The 25,902-nt window shown below is 37.4% G+C and overlaps 1 protein-coding gene across 1 annotated transcript; it reads right to left on the minus strand.

The window, feature by feature from the left end:
* Window positions 1-2,315: 2,315 nt before the first annotated feature.
* On the minus strand, window positions 2,316-4,590 carry MAGEE2 (MAGE family member E2). Its single transcript, XM_045896755.2, has one exon. The coding sequence runs from the start codon at window positions 4,410-4,412 to the stop codon at window positions 2,841-2,843; it is 1,572 nt and encodes a 523-aa protein (XP_045752711.1). The 5' UTR covers window positions 4,413-4,590; the 3' UTR covers window positions 2,316-2,840.
* Between the last annotated feature and the right edge of the window lie 21,312 nt (window positions 4,591-25,902).

The raw sequence follows: 25,902 nt of genomic DNA on the forward strand, positions 1-25,902 counted from the left end.
CAAGTCTCAGCTTTGTCACTTATGGGAAACTACGTGTGGCATCTTTGACACGGGCTATTTCCCACTTCTGTTTTTGCATCCTGAGCTCCCCTTGGCAAAGCATGAACTCTGTCAGGTCATTGTTCTTTCAGGATTACAAAACACAATGCCAAACATTTCTAGAGGTCCAGAAATGGTGATGTTTGAGTTTCTCTGGGTGAAAGCCAGCAGATAAGGCTGGAAGCCTGCAGGAAGAGGGCAAATTGGGGAAGACTCATAGGACAGAGTAGGGAGATTAGACAAAAATGCACTTTATACACCTAGACAGCTCTCACGGAGCCTGAGTGATGGAACAAGTTAAGAGCCTGGAAAATTTCAGCCTCAGTTTCATCCTCCTCCAGAGGGCTATCGTCTTGCCCCTCCTATCATATCATGCAGCCCTTCCATATATTTCTTGAGAATCAATAAATTCGAGTGAAAACATAGCACAAGCTGGAGGGGGCCTATGATGTAGTGTACTGGAATGAGTGTGAACCATAGCCAAAGGCAGCCTTAGACTCCAATCCCAACATTCATTGACTGGCTGTGTGACCTTGGGCATATTATTTAAGCCTCGGTTTCCTACAGTGTCAAATGAGGCTATTAAAATGCTTCTTGGAGAACTGTTGGAAAGATTAGAGCTAAAGGAGGTGAAGAACCCAGCACAGTACCTAGCACAAATTTAGTACTAAAGAAGTTGGCAGGTTTACACTATTGTCGGTGTGGATGCTACACCTTCCCCTCAGTTTCTCTCTACTGACCCCCAGAAAAGCTGATGTTCTCGAGGATCCCAAAACTGCACCATCCAAAAAATCAGAGCAAGAAAAACTTGGCATGTTAATCTGCTTGCCCCTCTCCCCCCCCCCACAAGCATGTACCGATTAAGGGTTCAAGGAGGCTAAAGAAAGAGAGGCTCTCAGCATGTCGGCAGGACCCTACTTCAAGATCCCAGATTTTGAGTTAGATACTCTCTTGCCTCACAACTCCACCCCCCATCCCATTGTCCAGAACCCCTTTAGCTCAGGCTCTCTAGCTACGCATTTTCTCATTACTGGAAATCCTGCCCTTAGTGTTCGGTTTTTCCCGGTATGCTATGATAGGGGAGATCACTGAGACAAGGTGGGGGTTGTATCTCCCGGGCAACCGCGGAGTGCTCATGCGCAATGGCTTTCTCAAGCAGGCAGCTCTAATTTGACTTCTGCAGGCAGCGGGATTTGGGACCAAAAACGGTGTATCTCCCTTCTTCTCATCCCCTCCCCCGGCAAAACGGTTGTGTCATTCTCTTCCTGAGGCTGACCAAAATGTGAGGAGAATCTTGTCTCATTTGTTAGGAGGTGGCAGTTTGGGGGTAACCCTTAGTGATTAAATGGATGAAAGGACAGAACGCTTATGGGTGCCAGGGGGTGAGGAAACATAAAACCAACACCAATGGTAGGACCTCCCCCACCCCTGCGTCATAGGTGACTTTCCCTATAGCATCCACTACTGAGCCAGGGCTCCCTTATAGAAATTGTTATTTGCAGGCTTTCTAGGGAAAGCTTAGGGAGAGCCGTGAGCAGGGTTAGAAGCTGCGTGAAGGGTCAGGATCAAGAGAGCCAAAATACTCACTCACCTTCACAGCTTAGGTGCAGAAATAAACTGCACTGGGCAAAGGTTGCTGGGCAGAGCTCCAGGTAGATTGTTCGGTCTGACCAAAGATCCAAGACCAGCTACCTTCAGGAGAACCATTATTGATTACCAAGGCCCGCTCTCGAGAATATGGGTCTTCCTTATCTCTGCCACAAGGCTTCCCTCTCCCACTTTCCCTTTGAACTGAACAGTGTCTGTGAATCCCGCCAAAGGTGTTTTACATATTGCTCCTGACTTCATAAACAATCCCTCCCTCCCCCACCCCAACCTCAGGTCTTAGAAGTCACCAAAAGACAACTTGTCCTCAGCCCTCCATACCACCTCATTATTCCCTACCACCACCTCGTCCACTCCCCCACTAATCCTTTGCTTGACACCCCCTGCCCCTCCCCTAGCCCTTCTTGTGCCCCATTACCTTCTCCACCGTCCCATCCCAGCACCAGTTTAGCTGGAAGTTACCCCTGTGGCCTCTCCTAGCACTCATAAGCTTATCCTTATTATACATCTTGCAGCAGCCATAGAACAATTTCTGGTTTACTTCCATGGCCCCTCCCCCTTAAGCCCAGGGTTCAACTGGATCTTCTTCACCTTTATATTCCCAGCACAGAGTATGGCAGGTGCTTAATAAATATTTATTGAATAAAAGAGTGCTTAAGCATGGGGTCTAATTCATTATACTTTTATTTTTCACTACATTTTGGAAGAGCAAAGCAAATACAGGTAAATGCCAGCTTTTTTTTTTCCTTACACAAGAATAGACACAAAGAAGGCATCCACAGATAAGTGATTTTGTGTTTGTTTTTGTTGTGTGTGTTGTTACTATTTTTACTTAACTTTTGCACCACACCATTTTACTAATTATTTCAAACAGTTAAAGAACAACTTTATATTCTCCACATCATAGAAAGATGTAAGTATTACCAATACATTTTACACAACACTCTGAGCTTTTATATTAAAATAAGACAGGGATGGCAAATGAGCAATTTCATTTATAAACATTGATCACAAACCTAATTCAAGGGTACATTATAAGGGAGGAAATACTATTAGGAATAGAACACAAATACCAAGCACAATGTGTACTTTCCACCCCAGCCCCGACTGACTTCTGATTGGGGGCCCCAGTGCCCATTTCCCCAGGAACCCTTTAACTGATGCCGTACAACTAAAGTGATACATTTCCCTAGACTTCACATGGGGCCAAAGAAGAACATGGCAGTTGCCTCAGATCTGGCTCTGGCTTCCTCATCTTCAACAGCCTCCCTATATTGCTCTGGCCAGTCCTGTGGTCGCTTTCTATAGAGCCTGGCCATATACTCCAAGGCTTTCATTTTGGTGGTTTCCAGGTGAGCTCGAGGACCCCACAGAAGCTCATACTCAACTGGGTTAGAGTAGGACAGTGGCCTGCATTCCAAGTAGCGCTGTCTCATAAGCTTGCAGGTGATGGCATGCTTTCTTCCTACATCCACACCAAATCTTCGAAGCATGTTCCAGATGTTGGCCTCTTTGACACGGTTGCCCATCAGGAAGATCAAACCCAAAATCGGCATCACATATTCTTGAGTGGGTCTCCCCAGGCTGTCTAGCATCATTTGCTCTTCTTCTGATTCCGGTTGCTGGACAAGGAGGTAGATGTGCTCACTGGTATCAACCTCAATCAGAGAGAACCCATAGAACAGATCAAGGATTAGAGTAGCTCGACTGAGGATATTTGGGAACACTTCCTCAAATTCTTTGCCAGTGTGAGCCAGTAGCTCATCCTGATGTATAGGCAGCAACTCCTCAGTGACATTAATGGCCAACTGGACCAAATCATTGGCCTTATCATTCATAGTGTCCTCTGACCAGAATTCCAAGCCAGCAGCCTGTCTTCTTTCTTTGGCTTTGTCAGCTTCCAGGGCCTTGTTATATTCTTCTGGCCAGCTCCAGGGTTCTTCATCATGGGCCTCTGCCACAAACTTCAGGGCTTCCATCTTTGTGATTTCCCTATGGGCTCTAGAGCCCCACAAGAACTCAAATTCGAGGGGATTAGTGCCATACACTGGCCAGTACTCCAAGAACCGCATGCGCACAAAGTCAGTAATGAGCAGGTTCCTTGTGTTCCCAAAAAGGTTGTTGATCCTCTGGGGATCACCCAACAAATCAACCTTTAACAGCAGGTCCCAAATGGATGCCTCTCTTGCCCGGTTACCATTCAGGAGGATGTGGCCTAGGACCAAGGCCAGGAGACCTGCCTTTGGCACATCCAGGGATTCTGCTATCCGATCAGTGGTCTGGAAACCCCGTTTGCTGATTAGGTTGTAAATGTCAGCCTGGGGATCAAGAACCCTCAGGTTCAACCCAAAGACCTGATCCAGGTGGGCTGAGGCTCGTCTGAGGATCTCAGGGAACTGATCTGAGTATTCTCTGAGAAACTCCAGCATCTCTGCCTGCTGGATAGAACCCTCGGTTTGGCTTTTCATTCGCATGAAATTCACCAAAGCAATCGACCTGTCTTCCAGAGGGTCGTGGACCCTGAGCGCCCCCAAACGTTGGGACTGCTCTTCAATTAGGACCTCGAGGTCGTTCGGGTCCTGCGCAGCCTGGGAAACGCTGGCACCCTGGGGGTTGATTGGCGCATGAGGGCCCTGGAGGGCCTGGGGAACTAGCATGGAGATCAGGGGCCCAGAGGCGTTACTAGCCTGCATCTCACCCTGGCCGTCGCTGTAATCTGCAGTGGTCTCTGTGCTTCCGCGGCGCGCATTCTGGCTTACCAGAGACATGGTTCCAGGAGTCAGGAGCAGGAACCGGGAGGTCAGCAATCTGTCAGAGAGAGGATGGCAGGAATATCGGCGCCTCGGCGCAAGTCCTAAGCCAGAGACCCGGGATCAGGAGTGAGAGCTGGTGAGAGGAGTGATCTTTCTACCCAAACACCGGTGAGCAATGACCGCTAGCCTCTCAGTGCTTAGCTTTGCCGCAGCCTACGCAGGCGCAGTCTGGTTCTGCGACATGGTGGCCACGCCCCACTTCCAGCCCCCCACTCCTGCGCACTACCTCTGCCAGCAGGGCTAGGCTGAAGTGGTTAGTGCTGAATTCAAACTTGTTAGAGCAGAGAATTCAAAAAAGGGGGCAAAAAACGGAGGTAAAGCAAAATGCACAAGGGATGGGAGATGTTCAGTGACCCTCTCCTTGATAGTTTTTGTGTGATGTATAAAGCACCACGTTAATAGATAATAGAAGAGTCAAAGAGGAAGAGGAGGATGCTAACAATGAGAATTATTTTACAAATTCATTAATTTATCCACACACTCAGCAGACATTTTTTGAATACATACTAAACGCCAGGCACAGTGCTGGGTACTAGGGGCACATCAGAGGACAAACATATGATTATCTTTTCCTGTGTGGAGTTTACATTCTGGGGTAGGTTCAAACAATGGTGATAATAATGAGAACTAACCCTTATGAAGCATTTACTATGTACCAGGCAGTTTCTGGTATTTCCACTTGCCCCATATTAAAACACTTCATGCTAGCTATGAGGTAGCTACTCTTAATGTTCTTCATTTTACAGATGAAAAAACTGGGTCAGAGAAATGAATTTACTTGTTCAAAATCAGGCAGCAACAAATGAAAGAGAACAGGACTTGAACCCAAGTCTGTCAGAGTCTCAAGCGTAAGTACTTTCTCTGACACCATCTGCCATTCAAAGAGTTTGTTTAACCCTATTCATTTAAAATAACTCATATAAAGTAGATAGAAATAGTTTCTCTAATGTAGGGTCAATTAACATATGATATAAACACAAAGGAAGTAAGCAATTAATTACAGCTTAGTTTGAGATATCTTGGAATGGGGGCACATGCCTCAAGGAGGAATTGAGCTCTAAGTGATGGATAGGATGGAAAGGCTCTATAAGGGAATTCTAGGCTGAAGGATCAGCATCAGAAAAGACCCAGAGATGTGAAAGTACAAAATAAGTTTGCATTACAGCTGGTTACCCAAAGTGGCTAGAGCCAAAGTGTACTAGGATGGGTGGGAAATGAGGATGCAGATGGTGAGCCAGGAATAATTGGATTTCCTGTTTTCTAATTTAGCAGTATAACAGAATTGGTTGGGGCCCCACAAGGTGGGAATGGCAACACCAGAATAGGGCCTGGTTATTTAGAGGTTGGTCATGTGTTTGAGGAAGCATCATCAAAGCACTTTGACCAGGAAGAGGGGTCAGCTGCTTTATTTTCAGGGAGTGCTACCAAAATAATTGGGCTAAATCCTAGCTCTCAGCCATCAAGTTATGTGGTTAAATATTGGGAAAGGAGAGGGCACCTGGGTGGCTCAGTCGTTAAGCGTCTGCCTTTGGCTCGGGTCATGATCCCAGGGTCCTGGGATCGAGCCCCACATCTGGCTCCCTGCTCAGCGGGAAGCCTACTTCTCCCTCTCCCACTCCCCCTGCTTGTGCTCCCTCTCTCGCTGTGTCTCTCTCTGTCAAATAAATAAAATCTTCAAAAAAAAATAAATATTGGGAAAGGAGAAAAAAATTACACAAAGTTGCCATCTGCAGTCACAATTGAAATCCTTCCTTAAGTTCTTGATGGTAATAAATACCGTTACATTTAGTTAGCCTGTGCCCAGGAATTTCTTCAGAGAGCACTACCTTCACATGTGGAGGCCACTTACCTCTGACATTTTCTACATTTCAGATGCTCTCTTACAGTAGCAAACCAGGCAGTTCAGGACCATGGATTTTGCCAAACTGGGCTACAGAGAACAATGTTTATACAAATGAATATGCATGTTTTACAAGATAAATGTGTGTGGTTTGTGTGCTGATTGTATCTTAGGAGAATCTTGTGGAAAGCAGCACCAACTTTGAGCTGCAAAAAAAGGTGTAACTGAGACCAGATCTGATAGGATCCCCTAGTCTGGTCTTTCCATTCCCCCAGGAGAGCACCATGTTCTTTGTCCAGGTGCTGCCAAGGTGTAGATTCAGAGAGGATTTTTATTCTCCAGTCACAAAAGAAAACAGATATATATTTTCCTGAAACCCAACTCACATTTTGTCATGATGTGAAACTTCTACTAACCCTCCATCTAGTAACAAAAAACCAACATTGAATGGTAGCATTTTACCTCTGAAATAACATCCTAATGTAATTCCACAGATTTCAAGTCCTTCACAAATTGGTCCCTACCTGGATTTCCATCTTCATTTTTATCTCCCAGCACTTCCATTCATGAAATCTACTCCCAAGTCACATTGAGCTACACTCTTGGTCTCAGCCATTTATATTCTACTGGTCTCTGAAGTAGTTCTAGTTTTTGCTAAATGAAAAATAAAGGAGTTGTGACTATGAATGTGACATATGGTATATTTTACACTCTAAGTGTGAATGAAAAAGATGGGACCATACTCACTATTCTGGACTTCTAGCAATATATTCTGACATCCTTTTGCAATTTAAAAACATGAATATCTCAAATTCCACATGTGAGTGAAATCACAGGGTATTTGTTTTTTTTCTGACTTATTTTGTTTAGCATCATACTTTCTAGCTTCATCCATATAGTTGCAAATGGCAAGATTTCATTCTTTTTATGGCCGAATAATAATCCAGTGTGTGTGTGTGCACGTGTGTATATATATATACACAATCTCACATCTTCTTTATCCATTTGCTGGAATGCTTCAATAATTTGGCTATTGTAATTAATGCTGCAATAAACACAGAAGCGCATATATTCTTTTGATATATGTTTTGTGTTTTGTGTTTTGTATTCATGGGTTAAATACCCAGTAGTGCAATTACTGGATCATAGGGTAGTTCTATTTTTAATTTTTTGAGGAAACTCCATACTGTTTTCTACAGCAGATGCACCAGTTTGTACTCCCACCAACAGTGCACAAGTTCTTTTTTCTTCACATCCTCGCCAACATTTGTTGTTTCTTGTGTTTATTTTTATTTTAATTCCAGTTAGTTAACCATACAGTGTTATATTATTATCAGGTATACAATATAGTGGTTCCACAATTCCATACATCACCTGGTGCTCATTACAAGTGCACTCCTTAAACCCCATTACCTATTTAATCCATTCCCCCACCCCCCACCCTCTGGTAAGCATCAGTTTGTTCTCTATAATTAAGAGTCTGTTTCTTCATTTGTCTGTCTCTTGTTTTTTCCCTTTCATTATTTGTTTTGTTTCTCAAGTTCTACATATGAGTGAAATCATATGGTATTTGTCCTTCTCTGACTGACTTATTTTGCTTAGCATAATACTCTCTAGCTCCATCCACATCCTTGCAAATGACAATATTTCATTCTTTTTTATAGCTGAATAATATTCAGCTATTGTAATTTGGCTATTGTAAATAGCAATTTGGTAACTGTAAATAATGCTGCTATAAACATAGGGGTGCATGTATCCCTTTGAATTAGTGTTCTTGTATTCTTCAGATAAATAACCCAGTAGTGCTATTGCTACATCATGAGGTAGTTCTACTTTTAACTCTTTGGGGAACCTCCATACAGTTTTCCACAATGGCTGCACCAGTTTGCATTCCCACCAACAGTTCACGAGTGTTCCTTTTTCTCCACATCTTCACCAACACCTGTTGTTTCTTGAGTTTTTTATTTTATCCATTCTGACAGGTGTGATATGATATCTCACTGTAGTTTTGATTTGCATTTCCTTGATGGTAAATGATGATGAACATCTTTTCACGTGTCTTTTGGCCATCTGGATGTCTGGAGAAATGTATGTTCATGTCTTCTGCCCATTTTTAATTGGATTATTTGTTTTTTGGGTGTTCAGTTATATAAGTTCTTTATAGATTTTGGATACTAACCCTTTATCAGATATGTCATTTGCAAATGTCTTCTTCCCATTCAGTAGGTTGTCTTTTAGTTTTGTTGATTGTTTCCTTTGCTGTGCAGAAGCTTTTTATTTTGCTGCAGTCCCAATAGTTTATTTTTGCTTTTATTTCCGCTGCCTCAGGAGACATAGCGAGAAAAATGTTGCTATGCCCAATGTGAGAGAAATTACTGCCCGTGCTCTCTTCTAGGATTTTTATGGTTTCAGGTGGGTTTGTTTCAGGGTTTTCTATTCTGTTCTACTGTTCTATGTGTCTATTTTGTGCAAGTACCATACTGTCTGTATTACTACAGCTTAGTAGGATAACTTGAAGTCTGGAATTGTGATACCTCCAGATTTGTTTTTCTTTTCTAGTTTGTTTTGGCTGTTCTTGATCTTCTGTGGTTCCATACAAATTTTAGGATACTTTATTTTAGCTTTGTGAAAAATGATGTATATACGCAAACAATGAATCACGGAACACTACATCAAAAACTAATGATGTAATGTATGGTGATTAACATAACATAATAATTTAAAAAATGATGTTGGTATTTTTTGGTAGGGATTGAATTAAATCTATAGATTGATTTGGGTAGTATGGATATTTTAACAATATTTTCCTTCCAATCCATGAACATGGAATATCTTTCTTTTGGGGGGGGCATGAAATATCTTTCCATTTGTTTGTGTCACCTCAATTCCTTTCATCAATGTTTTATAGTTTTCAGAGTACAAGTATTTCAGCACCTTGATTAAGTTTATTCCTAGGTATTTTATTATTTTTTCCATAATTGTAAATGGAATTGCTTTCTTAATTTCTTTCTGTTGCTTCATTATTAGTGTATAGAAATGAGTGGATTGAGTGTATTTCTGTGCATTGATTTTATATCCTGTGACCTTACTGAATTCATTTATTACTTTTACAGTTTTTGGTGGGGCCTACAGGGTTTTTCTATATAGAGAATCATGTCATGTGCCAATAGTAAAAGTTTCAGTTCTTCCTTACCAATGTAGATGCCTTTTATTCCTTCTACTAGTCTGATTGCTGTGGCTACGACTTCCAGTACTATGTTGAATAAAAATAGTGAAGAGTGGACATCCTTGTCTTTTTCCTTACCTTAGAAGAAAAGCTCTGTTTTTCCCTATTGAGTATGATGTTTGCTGTGTATCTGTCATATATGGCCTTTATTATGTTGATGTATAGTCCCTGTAAACCTACTTTGCTGGGGATTTTTTTTATCATGAATGAATGCTGTATTTTGTCAAATGCTTTTTCTGCACCTATTGAGAAGATCATATGATTTTTATCCTTTGTTTTGTTAATGTAGTGTATCACGTTGATTGATTTGCAAATATTGAATCATCCTTACATCCTGGAAATAAACTCCACCTGATCATGGTGAATGATCTTTTAATGTATTGGTGTATATGGTTTGATAATATTTTGTTGATGATTATTGCATCTGTGTTCATCAGGGTTACTGACCTGTAATTTTCTTTTTATGTGATGTCTTTGTCTGGTTTTCATAGGAGGGTAATGCTGAACTAGCAGAATGTATTTGGAAACATTTCTTCCTCTTCTAATTTTTGGAATAGTTTAATGCTAATAGGTAATATCTCTTCTTTCAATGTCCAGTAAAATTCACTTGTGAATCCATCTGGTCCTAGACTTCCATTTTTTTGGTAGTTTTTTCATTACCAATTCAATTTCATTTCTTGTGATATGTCTGCTCATATTTTCTATTTCTTCCTAGTGCAGTTTTGGAAGATTGTATGTTTCTAGGAATCTATCCACTTTTTATAAGTTATCCAGTTTATTTTTTTATTTTTTTAAAGATTTTATTTATTTATTTGAGACAGAGAGAATGAGAGAGAGAGAGAGCACATGAGAGGGGGGAGGGTCAGAGGGAGAAGCAGGCTCCTTGCTGAGCAGGGAGCCCGATGCGGGACTCGATCCAGGGACTCCAGGATCATGACCTGAGCCGAAGGCAGTCGCTTAACCAACTGAGCCACCAGGCGCCCAAGTTATCCAGTTTATTGACATATAATTACTCATAGTAGTCTCTTATATTCCTTTGTATTTCTGTGGTGTCACTTGTTACTTCTCCTCCCTCATTTTTTATTTTATTTATTTGGGTCCTTTCTCTTTTTTTCTTGATGTATTTGGATAAGAGTTTGTCTATTTTTTTTCTTTTCAAAGAACCAGCTCATGGTTGATGTTTTTTTTTTTTAGTCTTAATATCATTTATTTCTGCTCTGATCTTTATTATTTCCTTCTACTCACCTCCAGCTTTGTTTGTTTTTCTTTTTCTAGTCAAGTTAGATTGTTTGTTTGAGGTTTTTCTTGTTTTTTATGGTAGGCCTGTATCACTATATAATTCCCTCTTACAACTGCTTTTGCTGTGTCCCAGAGATTTTGGACGAACGTATTTTATTTTTAATTTGTCTCCATGTATTTTTTAAATTCCTTCTTTAATTGATGCATTGACCCATTTGTTGTTTAGTATCACCATGTTTAGTCTCCATGTGTTTGTGGGGATTTTTTTCCTTGTGATTTTTTTCTACTTTTATACCACTGTGGTTGGCAAAGATCCATGGTATTATTTCAGTCTTCTTAAATTTATTGAGGCTTCTTTTATGGCCTATTATGTGATCTGTTCTGGAGAATGGGTGTGCCTGGGTGACTCAGTTGGTTGGGCGTCTGACTCTTCGTTTCGGCTCAGGTCCTAATCTCAGGGTCATGAGATCGATCCCCACATCAGGCTCTGCACCCAGTGTAGTCTGCTCAAAATTCATTCCCCTCCATATCCCTCCACCTCTACTCCTCCCCTGCTCATGCTCTCTCTCTCTCAAATAAATAAATAAATAAATAAATAAATAAATAAATAAATAAAAATTTTAAAATGTATTCTGGAGAATGTTCTATGTGCACTTGTAAAGAATGTGTATTCTGTAATTTTGGATGGAGTATTCTGTATATATCCATTATGTCCATCTAGTCCAATATGTCATTCAGACATAGTTTCCTTATTGATTTTGTCTGGATGGTATATCCATTGATGTAAGTGTAGTTAAAATCCCATACTATTATTGTATTACCATTAATTTCCCTCTTTCTGTACATTAACATTTGTTTTATGTATGTAGGTGCTCCAGTGTTGGGTGCCTAGATATTTACAAATGTTATATCCTCTTATTGTATTGATACTTTTATCACTATGTAATGCCCTTCTTTGTCTCTTGTTAGTCTTTGTTTTAAAGTTGAATTTTCTGATATAAGTATTGCTATCCTGACTTTTTTAAATCCAATTCTACTGCATGATTAATCCATCCCATCACGTTCAGTCTGTATATAGGTCTTAGGTGAGTCTCTTGTAGTCAATGTATAGATGGGTCTTGTTCTTTTACCCATTCCACCACTCTATGTCTTTTGATTGAAATATTGAGGACATTTACATTTAAAGAAATTATTGATAGGTATGTACTTATTGCCATTTAAAAAATTTGTTTTCTGGTTGTTTTTCTAGTCTTCTTATTTCCTTTATTCTTCTCTTGTTTTTCTATGATTGATGGGTATCTGTAGTGTTTTGTTTGCCTTTCTTTCTCTTTTTTATGTGTATCTATTATAGATTGTAGGTTTGTGGTTATCATGATGTTCTTATATAACATCCTAAATAAATAGCAGTCTCTATTAATTTGATGGCCATTTAAGTTCAAACACAAAAATCTTCCTTTTTCTTTTCCTTTCTATCCCTTTTTTACTCCCTTCTCCATGTTTTAAGAATATGTTGTCATATTTTATATCTTTTCATTCATATTTTTCTTATGGTTAATTATGGCATTTCTTTTCCACTTAAAGAAGTCACATTAACATTTCTTGTAAAGATGGTTCAGTGGTGATAAACTTCTTTATCTTTTGTTTGTCTTGAAAACTTGTTATCTCTCCTTCAGATCTGGATTATAACCTTGCTGGGTGGAGTATTCTTGGTTTTAGATTTTTTCCTTTCAGCACTTTGAATATATCATGTCAGTCCATGTGGTTTGCAAAGTTTCTGCTGAAAAATCAGCTGACAGGCCTTATAGGGTTTTCCTTTTAGGTATCTTTTTGTATCTTTCTTGCTTCTTTTAAGATTCTTTATCTTTTATTCTATGTAGGAAACCCAAAGGACTCCACCAAAAAATTGCTAGAACTAATATATGAATTTAGCAAAGTTGCAGGATATAAAATCAATATGCAGAAATCTGTTGTATTTCTATACACCAATAATGAAGCAACAGAAAAACAAATCAAGGCATTGATCCCATTTGCAATTGTACCAAAAACAATAAGATACCTAATAATAAACCTAACTGAAGAGGTAAAAGATCTGTATCCTGAAAACTATAGAACATTTATGAAAGAAAATGAAGAGGACACAAAGAAATGGAAAAGCATTCCATGCTCATGGATTGGAGTGACAAACATTGTTAAAATGTTTATACCACCCAAAGCAATCTACACTTTTAATGAAATCCCTGTACAAATACCACCAGCACTTTCCACAGAGGTAGAACAAACACTCCTAAAATTTGTATGGAATCAGAAAAGACCCCAAATAGCCAAAGGAATGTTGAAAAAGAAAATCAAGGCTGGAGGCATCACAATTCTGGACTGCAAGCTATAAAACAAAGCTGTAAAAATCAAGACAGTATGGTACTGATGCAAAAAAAAAAAAAAAAGACACGTAGATCAATGGAACAGAATAGAGAACCCAGAAATGGACCTTCAGCTCTATGGTCAAGTAATCTTTGACAAAGCAGGAAAGAATATCCAATGGAAAAAAGACAGTCTCTTCAACAAATGGTGTTGGGAAAATTGGACAGCCACATGCAGAAGAATGAACTGGACCACTTTCTTACATCATACACAAAAATAAATTCAAAATGGATGAAAAACCTAGATATGAGACAGGAAACCATCAAAATCCTAGAGGAGAACACAGGCAGCAAACTCTTTCACCTCAAAAAAAAAAAAAAAAACAACACCTCTTTCACCTCACCCATAGCAACTTCTAGCTAGACAAGTCTTCAAAGGCAAAGGAAACAAAAGCAAAAATGAACTACTGGGACTTCATCAAGATAAAAAGCTTTTGCATAGCAAAGGAAACAGTCGACAAAACCAAAAGACAACCGACAGAATGGAAGAAGATATTTGCAAATGATGTAACAGATAAAGGGCTAGTATCCAAATCTATAAAGAACTTAATCAAACTCAACATTCAAAAAACAAACAAATGGACAGAAGACATGAACAGACATTTCCCCAAAGAAGACGTACAAATGGCCAACAGACACATGAAAAAATTCTCAATTATCACTCGGCATCAGGGAAATCCAAATCAGAACTACAATGAAATACCAACTCACATCAGTCAGAATGGCTACAATTAACAACTCAGGGAGCAACAGATGTTGCTGAGGATGCAGAAAAAGAGGAACACTCTTACACTGTTGGTGGGAATGCAAACTAGTGCAGCCACTCATGAAAACAGTATGGAGGTTCCTCAAAAAGTTGAAAATAGAGCTGCCCTACAACCCAGCAATTGCACTACTAGGTATTTATCTAAAGGATACAAACATAGTGATTGGAAGGGGCACATGCACCCCAATGTTTATAGCAGTAATGTCTACTTAGCCAAAATATGGAAAGGGCCCAGATGTCCATTGATAGATCAATGGATAAAGAAGAGGTGCTATAATGGAATATTACTCACCCATCAAAAAGAATGAAATCTTGCCAATTACAACAACATGAATGAGACTAGAGGGTATTATGCTAAGTGAAATAAGTGAGTCAGAGAAAGACAAATATCATATGATTTCACACATATGTGGAATTTAAGAAGCAAAACTGATGAACATAGGGGAAGGGAAGGAAAATTTTAAAAAGATAAAATAGGGAGGCAAACCGTGAGAGACTCTTAACTAGGAAACAAACTGAGGGTTGCTGGAGGGGACATGGGTGGGGGGAAGTGGTAATTGGGTGATGGACATTAAGGAGGGCACTTGATGAAATGAGCACTGGGTGTTATATGCTACTGATGAATCACTAAATTCTACCCCTGAAAGTAATAATACACTGTATGTAATAAAATTGAATTTAAATTAAAAAAATTTTTTAAAGATGTTAGTTGAAAAAAATAATATTATGTATTTGTGTTTTTCCCAGTCTTTTTTCTTATAATTGATTTTTAATTTCATAGCATTATGGTTAGAAAAGATACTTGATATGATTTCAGTTTTCTTTTTAACTGAAGTATAATTGACATATTATATTATATTATATTAGTTTCAGGTGTACAACATAATGATTTAACAATTATATCCATTATGAAATGCACACCATACATTATTTTATAAATATTATTGACTATATTCCCTATACTTACTCTTCATCCTTACAACTTATTATTTTTTTAAAATATTTTATTTCTTTATTTGACAGAGAGAGACACAGTGAGAGAGGGAACACAAGCAGGAGGAGTGGGAGAGGGAGAAGCAGGCTTCCCGCGGAGCAGGGAGCCCGATGTGGGACTCGATCCCAGGACCCTGGGATCATGACCTGACCCGAAGGCAGACGCTTAACGACTGAGCCACCCAGGCGCCCCACAACTTATTATTTTTTAAGATTTATTTATTTATTTGAGAGAGAGAGAGAGAGAAACAAACTCCCTGCTGAGCACAGAGCCCCACACAGGGCTCAATCTCATGACTCTGAGATCATGACCTGAGCCAAAATCAAAAGTCAGATGCTTAACCAACTGAGCTACCCAGGTGTCCCTTGACTTACTTAATTTAAAACTGGTAGTTTATACCTCTTAATTACTTTTACCTATTTTGCATTTACCCCACACCCATCCCCTCTGGCAACCAATAGTTCCTTTTCTATATTTATGAGTATGTTCTTCTTCATTGTTGTTTTTATTTGTTTGCTTGTTTAGTTTTTTAGATTCCACATATCAGTGATGTCATATGGTATTTTTCTTTCTCTGTCTGGCTTACTGTACTTAGCAAAATACCTTCTAGGTCCATCCATGTTGTCATAAAAAATGATATTTTATTCTTTTTTTATGGCTGAGTAATATATCACATCTTGTTTAACCATTCATCTATCAATGAACACTTAAGTTGCTTCTATATCTTGGCTATTGTAAATAAATCTGCAATATACATAGGGGTGCATACATCATTTTTATTGAAGTATAAATAACATACAATGTTATATTAGTTTCAAGTGTACAACAAATTGATTCTGTACATTACTCATTGCTCACTATGATAAGTGTAGTCTCTGTCTCTCACTGCACAATGTTATTACAGTATTATTGACTATATTTCCTATGCTGTACTTTTCAACTCTGTGACTTATTTATTCTATAACTGTAAGCTGTACCTCTTAATTCCCTTTATCTATTTCACCCATCTCCCCACTCACCTGCCTTCTGGCAACCACTGGTTTGTTCTCTGTATTTAAGAGTTTTGTTTCCTTGTTTTTTAGATTATACATATAAGTGAAATCATATGTTATTTGTTTTTCTCAGTCTCACTTATTTCACTTAGTATAATACCCTCTATGTCCACTCATATTGTCATAAATGGCAAGAACTCATTTTTATGGCTAATTAATATTCCTTCATATATCTATATCTATATCATCTATATCTATATCTATATCTATATCTATATCTATATCTATATCTATATCTATATCTATATCTATATCTATATACACATCTTTGTCCATTATCCATCAATGGGCACTTGGGTTATTTCCATATCTTGGGTATTGTACATAATGCTGCAATAAACATAGGGATGCATATATTTTCCTGAATTAGTGTTTTCATTTCTTTGGGTAAATACCCAGGAGTGGAATTACTGGATCATATGGTGTTTTTATTTTTAATTTTTAAGGAACCTGCATGATGTTTTCCACCGTGGCTAAAGCAGTTTACATTCTCACCAAGTGCATAAGGGTTCCTTTTTCTCTACATCCTCACTAACACTTGTTGCTTCTTGTCTTTTTGATTCTAGCCATTTCGACAGGTGTAAGGCGATATCTTATTGTAGTTTTGATTGCATTTCCCTGACAATTAGTGATGTTGAGCATATTTTCATGTGTCTGTTGGCTACCTGTATGTCTTCAGCAAAATGTCTATTCATGTCCTCTGTCCATTTTTAATCAGATTATTGTTTTGGTGTTGAGTTGTATAAGTATTTTACCTATTTTAGAAATTAACCCTTTACTGGCTATGTCGTTTGGAAACATCTTCTCCCATTCAGTAGGTTGCCTTTCCATTTTGTCAATGATTTCTTTTGCTGTACTTTTTATTTTGATGTAGTCCCAATAGGTTACTTTTGCTTTTGTTTCTTTTGCCTTCGAAGACATATCTAGAAAAATGTTGCTAAGGTTGATATCAAAAAGATTACTGCCCATGTTTCCTTCTGGGAGTTTTATGGTTTCAGGTCTTATATTTAGGTCTTTAATCCATTTTAAGTTTGTTTTTGTGTATGGTGTTAGAATGTTACTCTTTTGCACATAGCTATCCAGTTTTCCCAGCACCATTTGTTGAAGAGACTTTTTCCCGTTGTATATTCTTGTCTCTTTTGTCATAGATTAATTGTTCATATAAGTGTGGGTTTATTTCTGGGCTTTCAATTTTGTTCCATTGATCTATATCTCTCTCTCTCTTTTTTTTTTTTGCTAGTACCATACTGTTGTGATTATTACAGCTTTGTGATTCCTCCATCCTTCTTCTTCTTTCTCAAAATTGCCTTGGCTATTCAAGGTCTTTTGTGGTTCCATGCAAGTTTTAGGATTTTTTGTTCTGGTTCTATGAAAACTTCTATTAGAGTTTTGATAGGGATTGAATTTAATCTGTAGATTACTTGGATGGTATGGGCATTTTAACAATATAATTATTCCAATCCATGAGAATGGTATATCTTTCCAATATTTGTGTTATCTCTAATTTCTTTCATCAGTATTCCATAGTTTTTCAAGTATAAGTCTTTTACATCTTTAGTTAAATATATTCCTAAATATTTTATTCTTTCTGATACACTTATAGATGGGATTCTTTTTTTATTAATTTCCCTTTCTGCTATTTCATTGGTAGCATGTAGAAATGAAACAGATTTCTGTACATTGATTTTGTATCTTACAATTTTACTGACTTCATTTATTAGTTCTAATACATTTTTTTGGTAGAGTCTTTAGAGTTTTCTATATATAGTATCATGTCATCTTCAAATAGTAAAAGTTTTACTTCTGCCTTGCTAATTTGGATGTCTCTCACTTCTTTTTCTTGTCTGATTGCTATGACTAGGAATTTCAGTACTATGTTGAATAAAAGTGCTGAGAATGGACATCTTTGTCCTGTTCTTGATCTTAAAGAAAAAATTTAGCTTTTAACTATTATGATGTTAGTTGTGGGTTTGTCATATATGGCTTTATTATGTTGAAGTATGTTTCTTCTATATGCGTTTTGTTGAGAGACTTTATTACAAATAGATGTTTAATTTTGTCAAATTCTTTTTCTACATCTTTTGAAATGATCATATGTATTTTTATTCTCTATTTTGTTAATATGGTTTATCACAATGATTAATTTGCATATATATTCACCTTGCATTATTGGAATAAATCCCACTTGATTGTGGTGAATTATTCTTCTAATGTATGTTTGAATTCAGTTTGCTAGTATTTGTTGAAGTTTTTGCCTCTATGTTCATCAGGAATATTGGTCTGCAATTTCCTTTTCTTTGTAGTGTCTGCCTGGCTTTGGTGTTAGGGTAATGCTGGCCTCATAGAACAGATTTTGAAAGCATTCCTTCCTGCCTTCTTCTTCTTCTTCTCCTCCTCCTCCTCCTTCTCCTTCATCTTCGTCTTCTTCTTCTTCTTTTTTGGAATAATTTGAGAAGAGTAGATATTAACTCTACTTTAAGCATTTGGTAGAATTTACTTGTGAAGCCATTTGATCCTGGACATTTGTTTTTTGGGAGTTTTTTGATTACCAATTCAGTTCAATTACTAGTAATCAGTCTGTTCAGATTTTCTATTTCTTCCTGATTCAATTTGGAAGATTGTATGTTTCTTGAAATTTATCCATTTCTTCTAGGTTGTCAAATTTGTTGGCATATAATTTTTGTAGTATGTTCTTATAATCCTTTATACATCTGTGGTATCAGTTGTAACTTTTCTTTCATTCCTGATTTTATCTTCATGAGTCCTTTCTCTCTTTTTCTTTATGACTGTGGCTAAAGTTTTATCAATTTTACACTTTTTTTCCAAAGAGCCAGCTCTTAGTTTTGTTGATCTTTTCCATTTTTAAAGTCTCCATTAAGTCCATCATCTTCATTCAAAGCCACTGTTTCTTTATTGATATCCTATCTGGATGATCTATCCATTAATATGAAGTTTCCTAATATTATTGTATTACTTTTAATTTCCCCCTTTATGTTTATTAATATTTGCTTTATATATCTTGGTGCTTCTATGTTGGGTGCATAGATATTTACAATTGTTATATTCTTTTATTGGATTGATCCCTTTATCATCATGCAATGTCCTTCTTTGTCTCTTGTTATAGTCCATTTTAAAGTCTGTTTTATCTAAGTATAGCTACCTCACCTTTTTTTTGCTTCTATTTACATGGTATATATATTTTCATCCCTTTACTTTCAGTTTCTTTATGTCCTTACGTCTCAAGTAAGCCTCTTGTGAGCAGCATATAGATGGGTCTTTTGTTTTTATTCATTCAGTCAGTCTATGTCTTTTGATTGGTGTTTTTAGAACATTTGTATTTAAAGTAATTATTGATATGCATGTACTTATTACAATTTTGCTAATTGTTATCTGGTTGTTCTGTAGTTCTTTTCTGTTTCTTTCTTCTTCCCTTGCTCCTTTCCCTTGTAATTAATGATTTTTTTAGTGTTATGCTTGGATTCTTTTTCTCTTTACTTTTTTGTGCATGTATTATAGGTTTTAGTTTGTAGTTACCTTCAGGTTTATATATAACATTCTAAGTATATAACAGTCTATATTAATTTGATGGTCATTTAAATTATGCATTTTAAAAGCACTGAATTTTTGCTCCTCCATCTATGTCTTATCTATATGATGTCATAATTTTTCATCTTTTTATTTTTTGTACCCTTTGATTAATTTTTGTAGATCTAACTGAATTTACTACTTTCGTGGTTTAACCTCCATGCTGACTTTATAAATGTTTAATCTACTACCTTTCATATATGTTTTCTTTTTTCCATAAAACTTTTTCCTTTCATGATTTTCTTGTTTGTATTTATGGCCTTTTCTTTTTGGCTTAAAAACTCCCTGTAACATTTCTTGTAAGGTCGGTTAGTGGTGATAAACTAATAACTTTTGTTGGTCTGGGAAATTCTTTATGTCCTTCAACTCTGAACAAAAACTTTGTCAGGTAGAGTATTCTTTGCTGTAGGTTTTGTTCCTTTCAGCACTTTGAATATATCATGCCACTTCCTTCTGAAGTGCAGTTTGTGCTGAAAAATCAGTGATAGCCTTTATGGGGTTCTCTTATATGGAAATATTTACTTTTGTTGCTTTTAAGATTCTCACTTTGTCTATAATCTCTGTCTTTTTATTTATTATGTTTCGTGATGTAGGTTCATCTTATTTGGGGCTCTCTCTAATTCCTGAACCTGGATATCTGTTTCTTTCCCCAGCTTAGGGAACTTTTCAGCTATTATTTCTTTAAATAAAGTTTTTACCCCTTTCCCTCTCTTATTCTTCTGGGACCCCTATAATGCGAATGTTAATACACTTGATGTTGTCCGAAAAGTTGCTTAACCTATCCATATTTTTAATTTTTTTTTTCTTTTTGCTGTTCAGTTTAGGTGCTTCTTAACTTCTTAACTTCCAAATCGCAGATTCATTCTGCATCCTCTAATCTGCTGTTGTTTCCCTAATATTGTTTCTAACCTGTTGGTTTTTTTTTTATTTCAGTTATTGTGTTCTTCAACTCTGATTTATTCCTTTTTATATTTTCTATCTCTTTGTTGAAGTTCTCAATGATTTATCCCCTCTTCTCTTAAGTGTGCATTTTATGACCATTACTTTGAACTTTTTATCAGTTCGATTGCTTATCTTTGTTTCTTTTAGTTTTTTTTTCTAAAGTTTTGTCTTGGACTTCATTTGGAGCATATTACTCTGTCTCATTTTGTTTGACTTGCTGTGTTTGTTTCTATGAATTAGGTGAAACAGTTACTTCTAGTCTTGAAGGCATGGCCCTGTGTAGGACAATTCCCTGTATAGACTGCATTGCCTGGTGGCTTTGGGCAGCCATCAGGAGATATAGTAGGCATAGGCTGGGGGTTCTGGGCCATTCCACACCAGGGCCACCCTGGTTGGATAGATGTTGCTGGAAGCAGGCACAACCCAAGTGGTCCTGTGGGGCTCCACACAAGGGATGCCTTGGTGGTGTGGCTGGAGCTAAAGTGGGCACAGCATGTGTTGTCATGAAATGGTCCATGCTGGTGGTGGTCTGGCAGGATAGCTAGGGCTCTAGTGGGTATGAACTGAGGGTCTTTGGGTGTAACTGAAGTAACCAACTTTTTCTTTATCTAGATAAAAAGGAAAACCATGGAGTCAAAAGCACAAAACTATTTATTTCCTCCATGAGCACTATTTCATAATATTTTAACAACTCTGAGGAAGCAAAAACAAACATACACATAAAATAATTCAAATGCATTTGCAAATTTTGTTCATCTATTGATTTTAAGAAATAAGATTATATTAAAATTCTGTTTAGTAACCAATATTTTGTATCTTTATTTTTTAGGAACTATACAGGTATTCAAAGATTACTTATTATTTAACATAGGCCTACAGTCTTAAAGTTAAAGATTTGAAAATTACAATTTAGTTAACACATTAAATCTTTATAAATTGAAGCATTTTAAGAATTTCATAAAATTAATTCCTTGAAAAGATATCCTTTATATGAAAAGCCTAGAGTGAATATCTTCCCAATGGGGAAAAACTGAGAGCTTTCCCCCTAAGGTCAGGAACACAGCAGAGATGTGCTCTATCACCACTGCTGTTCAACATAGTACTGGAAGTCCTAGCCTCAGCAATCAGCCAAAAAAAGAAATAAAAGGCATCCTAATCAGCAAAGAAGAAGTCAAACTCTCACTCTTTGCAGAAGACATGATACTCTATGTGGAAAACCCAAGAGACCACCCCAAAATTGCTAGAACTCATACAGGAATTCAGCAAAGTGGCAAGATATAAAAATCAATGCACAGAAATCAGTTGCATTACTATACATTAACAGTGAGACAGGAGAAAGAGAAATTAAGGAGTTGATCCCATTTACAATTGCATCAAAACCCTAAGATACCTATGAATAAACCTAACCAAAGAGACAAAGAATCAGTACTCAGAAAACTATAGAACACTCATGAAGGAAATTGAGGAAGACACAAAGAAATGGAAAAACGTTCCATGCTCATGGATTGGAAGAACAAATATTGTTAAAATGTCTATGCTACCCAAAGCAATCTACACATTCATTGCAGTCCCTATCAAAATACCATCAACATTTTTCAGAGTTGGAACAAACAATCCTAAAATTTGTATGGAGCCAGAAAAGACCCCGAATAGCCAAAGGAATGTTGAAAAAGAAAACCAAAGTTGGAGGCATCACAATTCCAGATTTCAAGCCATATTACAAAGCTGTAGTGATCAAAACAGTATGGTACTGGCACAAAAATAGACATATAGATCAATGGAACAGAATAGAGAACCCAGAAATGGACCTTCATCTCTATGGTCAAGTAATCTTTGACAAAGCAGGAAAGAACATCCAGTGGAAAAAAGTCTCTTCAACAAATGGTGTTGTGAAAATTGGATAGCCACATGCAGAAGAATGAAACTGGACCATTTCCCTACACCATACACAAAAATAGACTCAAAATGGATGAAAGACCTAATGTGAGACAGAAGTCCATCAAAATCCTAGAGGAGAACACAGGCAGCAACCTCTTCAACCTCAGCCACAGCAACTTCTTGCTAGACGTGTCCAAGGCAAGGGAAAAAAAAGGCAAAAATGAACTACTGGGACTTCATCAAGATAAAAAGCTTTTGCACAGCAAAGGAAACAGTCTTCAGAACCTAAAGACAACTGACAGAATGGGAGAAGATATTTGCAAATGACATATGAGATGAAGGGTTAGTATCCAAAATCTATAGAGAACTAAACTCAACACCAAAAGAACAAATAATCTAATCAAGAAATGGGCAGAAGACATGAACAGGCATTTCTCCAAAGAAGACATACAAATGGCCAATAGACGCATGAAAAAAATGCTCCACATCACTTAGCATCAGGGAAATACAAATCAAGACCACAATGAGATACCACCCCACACCAGTCAGAATGGCTAAAATTAACAAGTCAGGAAAGGACAGATGTTGGCAAGGATGTGGAGGAAGGGGAACCTTCCTACACTGTTGGTGGGAATGCAAGCTGGTACAGTCACTCTGGAAAACAGTATGGAGGTTCCCCAAAAAGTTGAAAATAGAGCTACCCTACAACCCAGCAATTGCATACTGGGTATTTACCCCAAAGATACAAATGTAGTGACCCGAAGGGGCACCTGCATCCCAATGTTTTTGGCAAACTGTGGAAAGAGTCTAGATGTCCATCGACAGATGAATGGATAAAGAAGATGTGGTATGTATATATATATGTATATATATATATATATATATATATATACACACACACACACACACACAACGGAATATTACTCAACCATCAGAAAAATGAAATCTTGTGATTTGCAACAATGTGGATAGAACTGGAGGGTATTATACTAAGTGAAATAAGTCAATCAGAGAAAGGCAATTATCATATGATCTCACTGATACGTGGAATTTAAGAAACAAGGCAGAGGATCATAGGGGAAGAAGGAAAAAATGAAACAAGATGAAACCAGAGAGGGAGACAAACCATAAGTGACTCTTAATCATAAGAAACAAGCTGAGGGTTGCTGGGGGTGGGGTGGAGGATGGGTTAACTGGGTGATGGACATTAAGGAGAGCATGTGGTGTAATGAGCACTGGGTATTATATAAGACTGATGAATCACAGACCTGTACCTCTAAAACCAATAATACATTATATGTTAATTAACTGAATTTAAATTTTTAAAAAAGTAAAGAAAAATACAATTCAAAAAAATAAATATAATTCTATGTTTTCAAAAAAATCTTTATGATTTGAAGCATTTTAAGAATTTCACAAAATTAATTCTTTGTAAAGATATTCTTTAAAACATAACATTCATTATACTTATAGCATTTGTTATGTTAGTGAATATAATATTCATTATTATAACAGCCATTTGTAGATGATTATTATTTTACACATATAATTTTGTATTTAAACAAGTTATGAAAAAAGTAGAAAGTTATTTCACTCATAAACTTATGTAGGGAATTTAGGAAATTTTCATAGAGAAATTTAGCCCTGGTCCTTAACAAACTGAAATAGTGTGCTAACATTAATTTGGTATTGTAAATTAATTTTTAAAAAATCTGAATTACTACAGAACTCTCCTTTTATCTTGAAAGCCTTTCCTATGATCTCATTGCTATAGTAAGAAAAGTTATTATGGAAATAAGCTTTTCAGTGTCCTTTCATAAACCCCGTATTTTAATAATTTTCTTTCTATTTTATTTATTTTTTTAAAGTTTCACTTTAAATCTTTTGTTTTTAGGTGCCCCAATTTGACAAAATGAACATTTACACAATATCTGAGAGAGAAATGAGTGTCCTGGAAAAATGAAAGACGTTTATGAAATTCAACAGATACAAAACCCAAAATACAATTAACCTAGGAGTGGAGACACCACAGAGATAAATGTGGAGACAAATTTGTCCAGGTTCTCCAAAGGAAAATAAAAAATCTTGGGGAATAAGAGAAAGATATTATATAAAGATGCACCAGTACATAAAGATGTACAGTACAGTTATATTTAAATTCTGAAACCAGCTCTACCAGAGCCTTCCTCACCTGAAGCAGTCACTCAACAGAGGTTCACAACCCTGTGTCTAGCAGGCTTCTTTCCATCTCCCTGAGACAGGATTTTCAGTTTCTCATCTCTAACTTCTCTCCTAAAAGTTCTCCCAAGGCCTTCCCCACCCTTTCTGAACAGAAACTTCATCTTAAGCTTCCTCAATTAGAATCTCCCTCAACTCTATACCCATCTCCAGTTTACCTCACAAGCCAGATCCCTCTGCTGGAGCTCTAGGAGCCCCCACCTTATGGGCTTCTTGAGGACCTCGGTCCTTCTGTTTTCTTCCTTCCTTTGTTTTTTTTTTTTTTATTAACATATAATGTGTTATTTGTTTCAGGGGTATAGGTCTGTGATTCATCAGTCTTACACAATTCACAGCACTCACCATAATTTTCTTTCTATTTTAATAACTTTATCTAGACTAGATATTCTTAAAATGTACACAGAAGAACTGAATGATTTCTTGATCAGTTAACCTTTAAAATTTCTCAAGAGAGAGAAAAGGAAAGGAAATGGAAAGGAAAAGAAATGAGAGGGATTTCACTCCTGACAAATATGCAATTGTCACTGCAAAAGCTAATTATATTCTCTCTTCGAGGAGAGAGAAGAATATTTAGATGTAAAAAATGTATTTTGGGGGCACCTGGGTGGCTCAGTTGGTTAAGCGACTGCCTTCGGCTCAGGTCATGATCCTGGAGTCCCGGGATTGAGTCCTGCATCGGGCTCCCTGCTCGGCGGGGAGTCTGCTTCTCCCTCTCCCACTCCCCCCACTTGTGCTCTCTCTCTCTCTCACTCTCTCAAATAAAAAAAAATTATTTTGCCATATGCATACACAAAAAAGAGTGACACTCAACTGACTTTGAAGTATTATTGCCCCTGACAATTTTATTAAGCTTATGATTAAAAGTCTACTACTTATTGGGGTGCCTGGGTGGCTCAGTTGGTTAAGCGTCTGCCTTTGGCTCAGGTCATGATCCCAGGGTCCTGGGATTGAGCCCCATGTTGGGCTCCCTGCTCAGTGGGGAGTCTGCTTCACCCTCTCCCTCTCTCTCTGCCCCTCTCCCCACTCATTTTCTCTCTCTGTGTGTGTCTCAAATAAATAAAATAAAATCTTTAAAAAAGTCTAGCACTTATTAACCCCAGACTATAGAAACAAAGAGGATTTCAAAGTTATCTCTCCTTTTAATAAATAAGACAATTTTGTGTGTGTTGGGGGGTGGTTAGGATGGCAGAGTAGTAGGGGGACCCTATGCTTGCCTCTTCCCTCAAACACAGCTAGATAAATATCAAATCATTCTGAACACCCAAGAA

Source organism: Mirounga angustirostris, unplaced genomic scaffold (genome assembly GCF_029215605.1).
Source record: "Mirounga angustirostris isolate CCGP_5_RB_7025 unplaced genomic scaffold, mMirAng1.0.hap1 SCAF_11, whole genome shotgun sequence".
NCBI lineage: Eukaryota > Metazoa > Chordata > Mammalia > Carnivora > Phocidae > Mirounga > Mirounga angustirostris.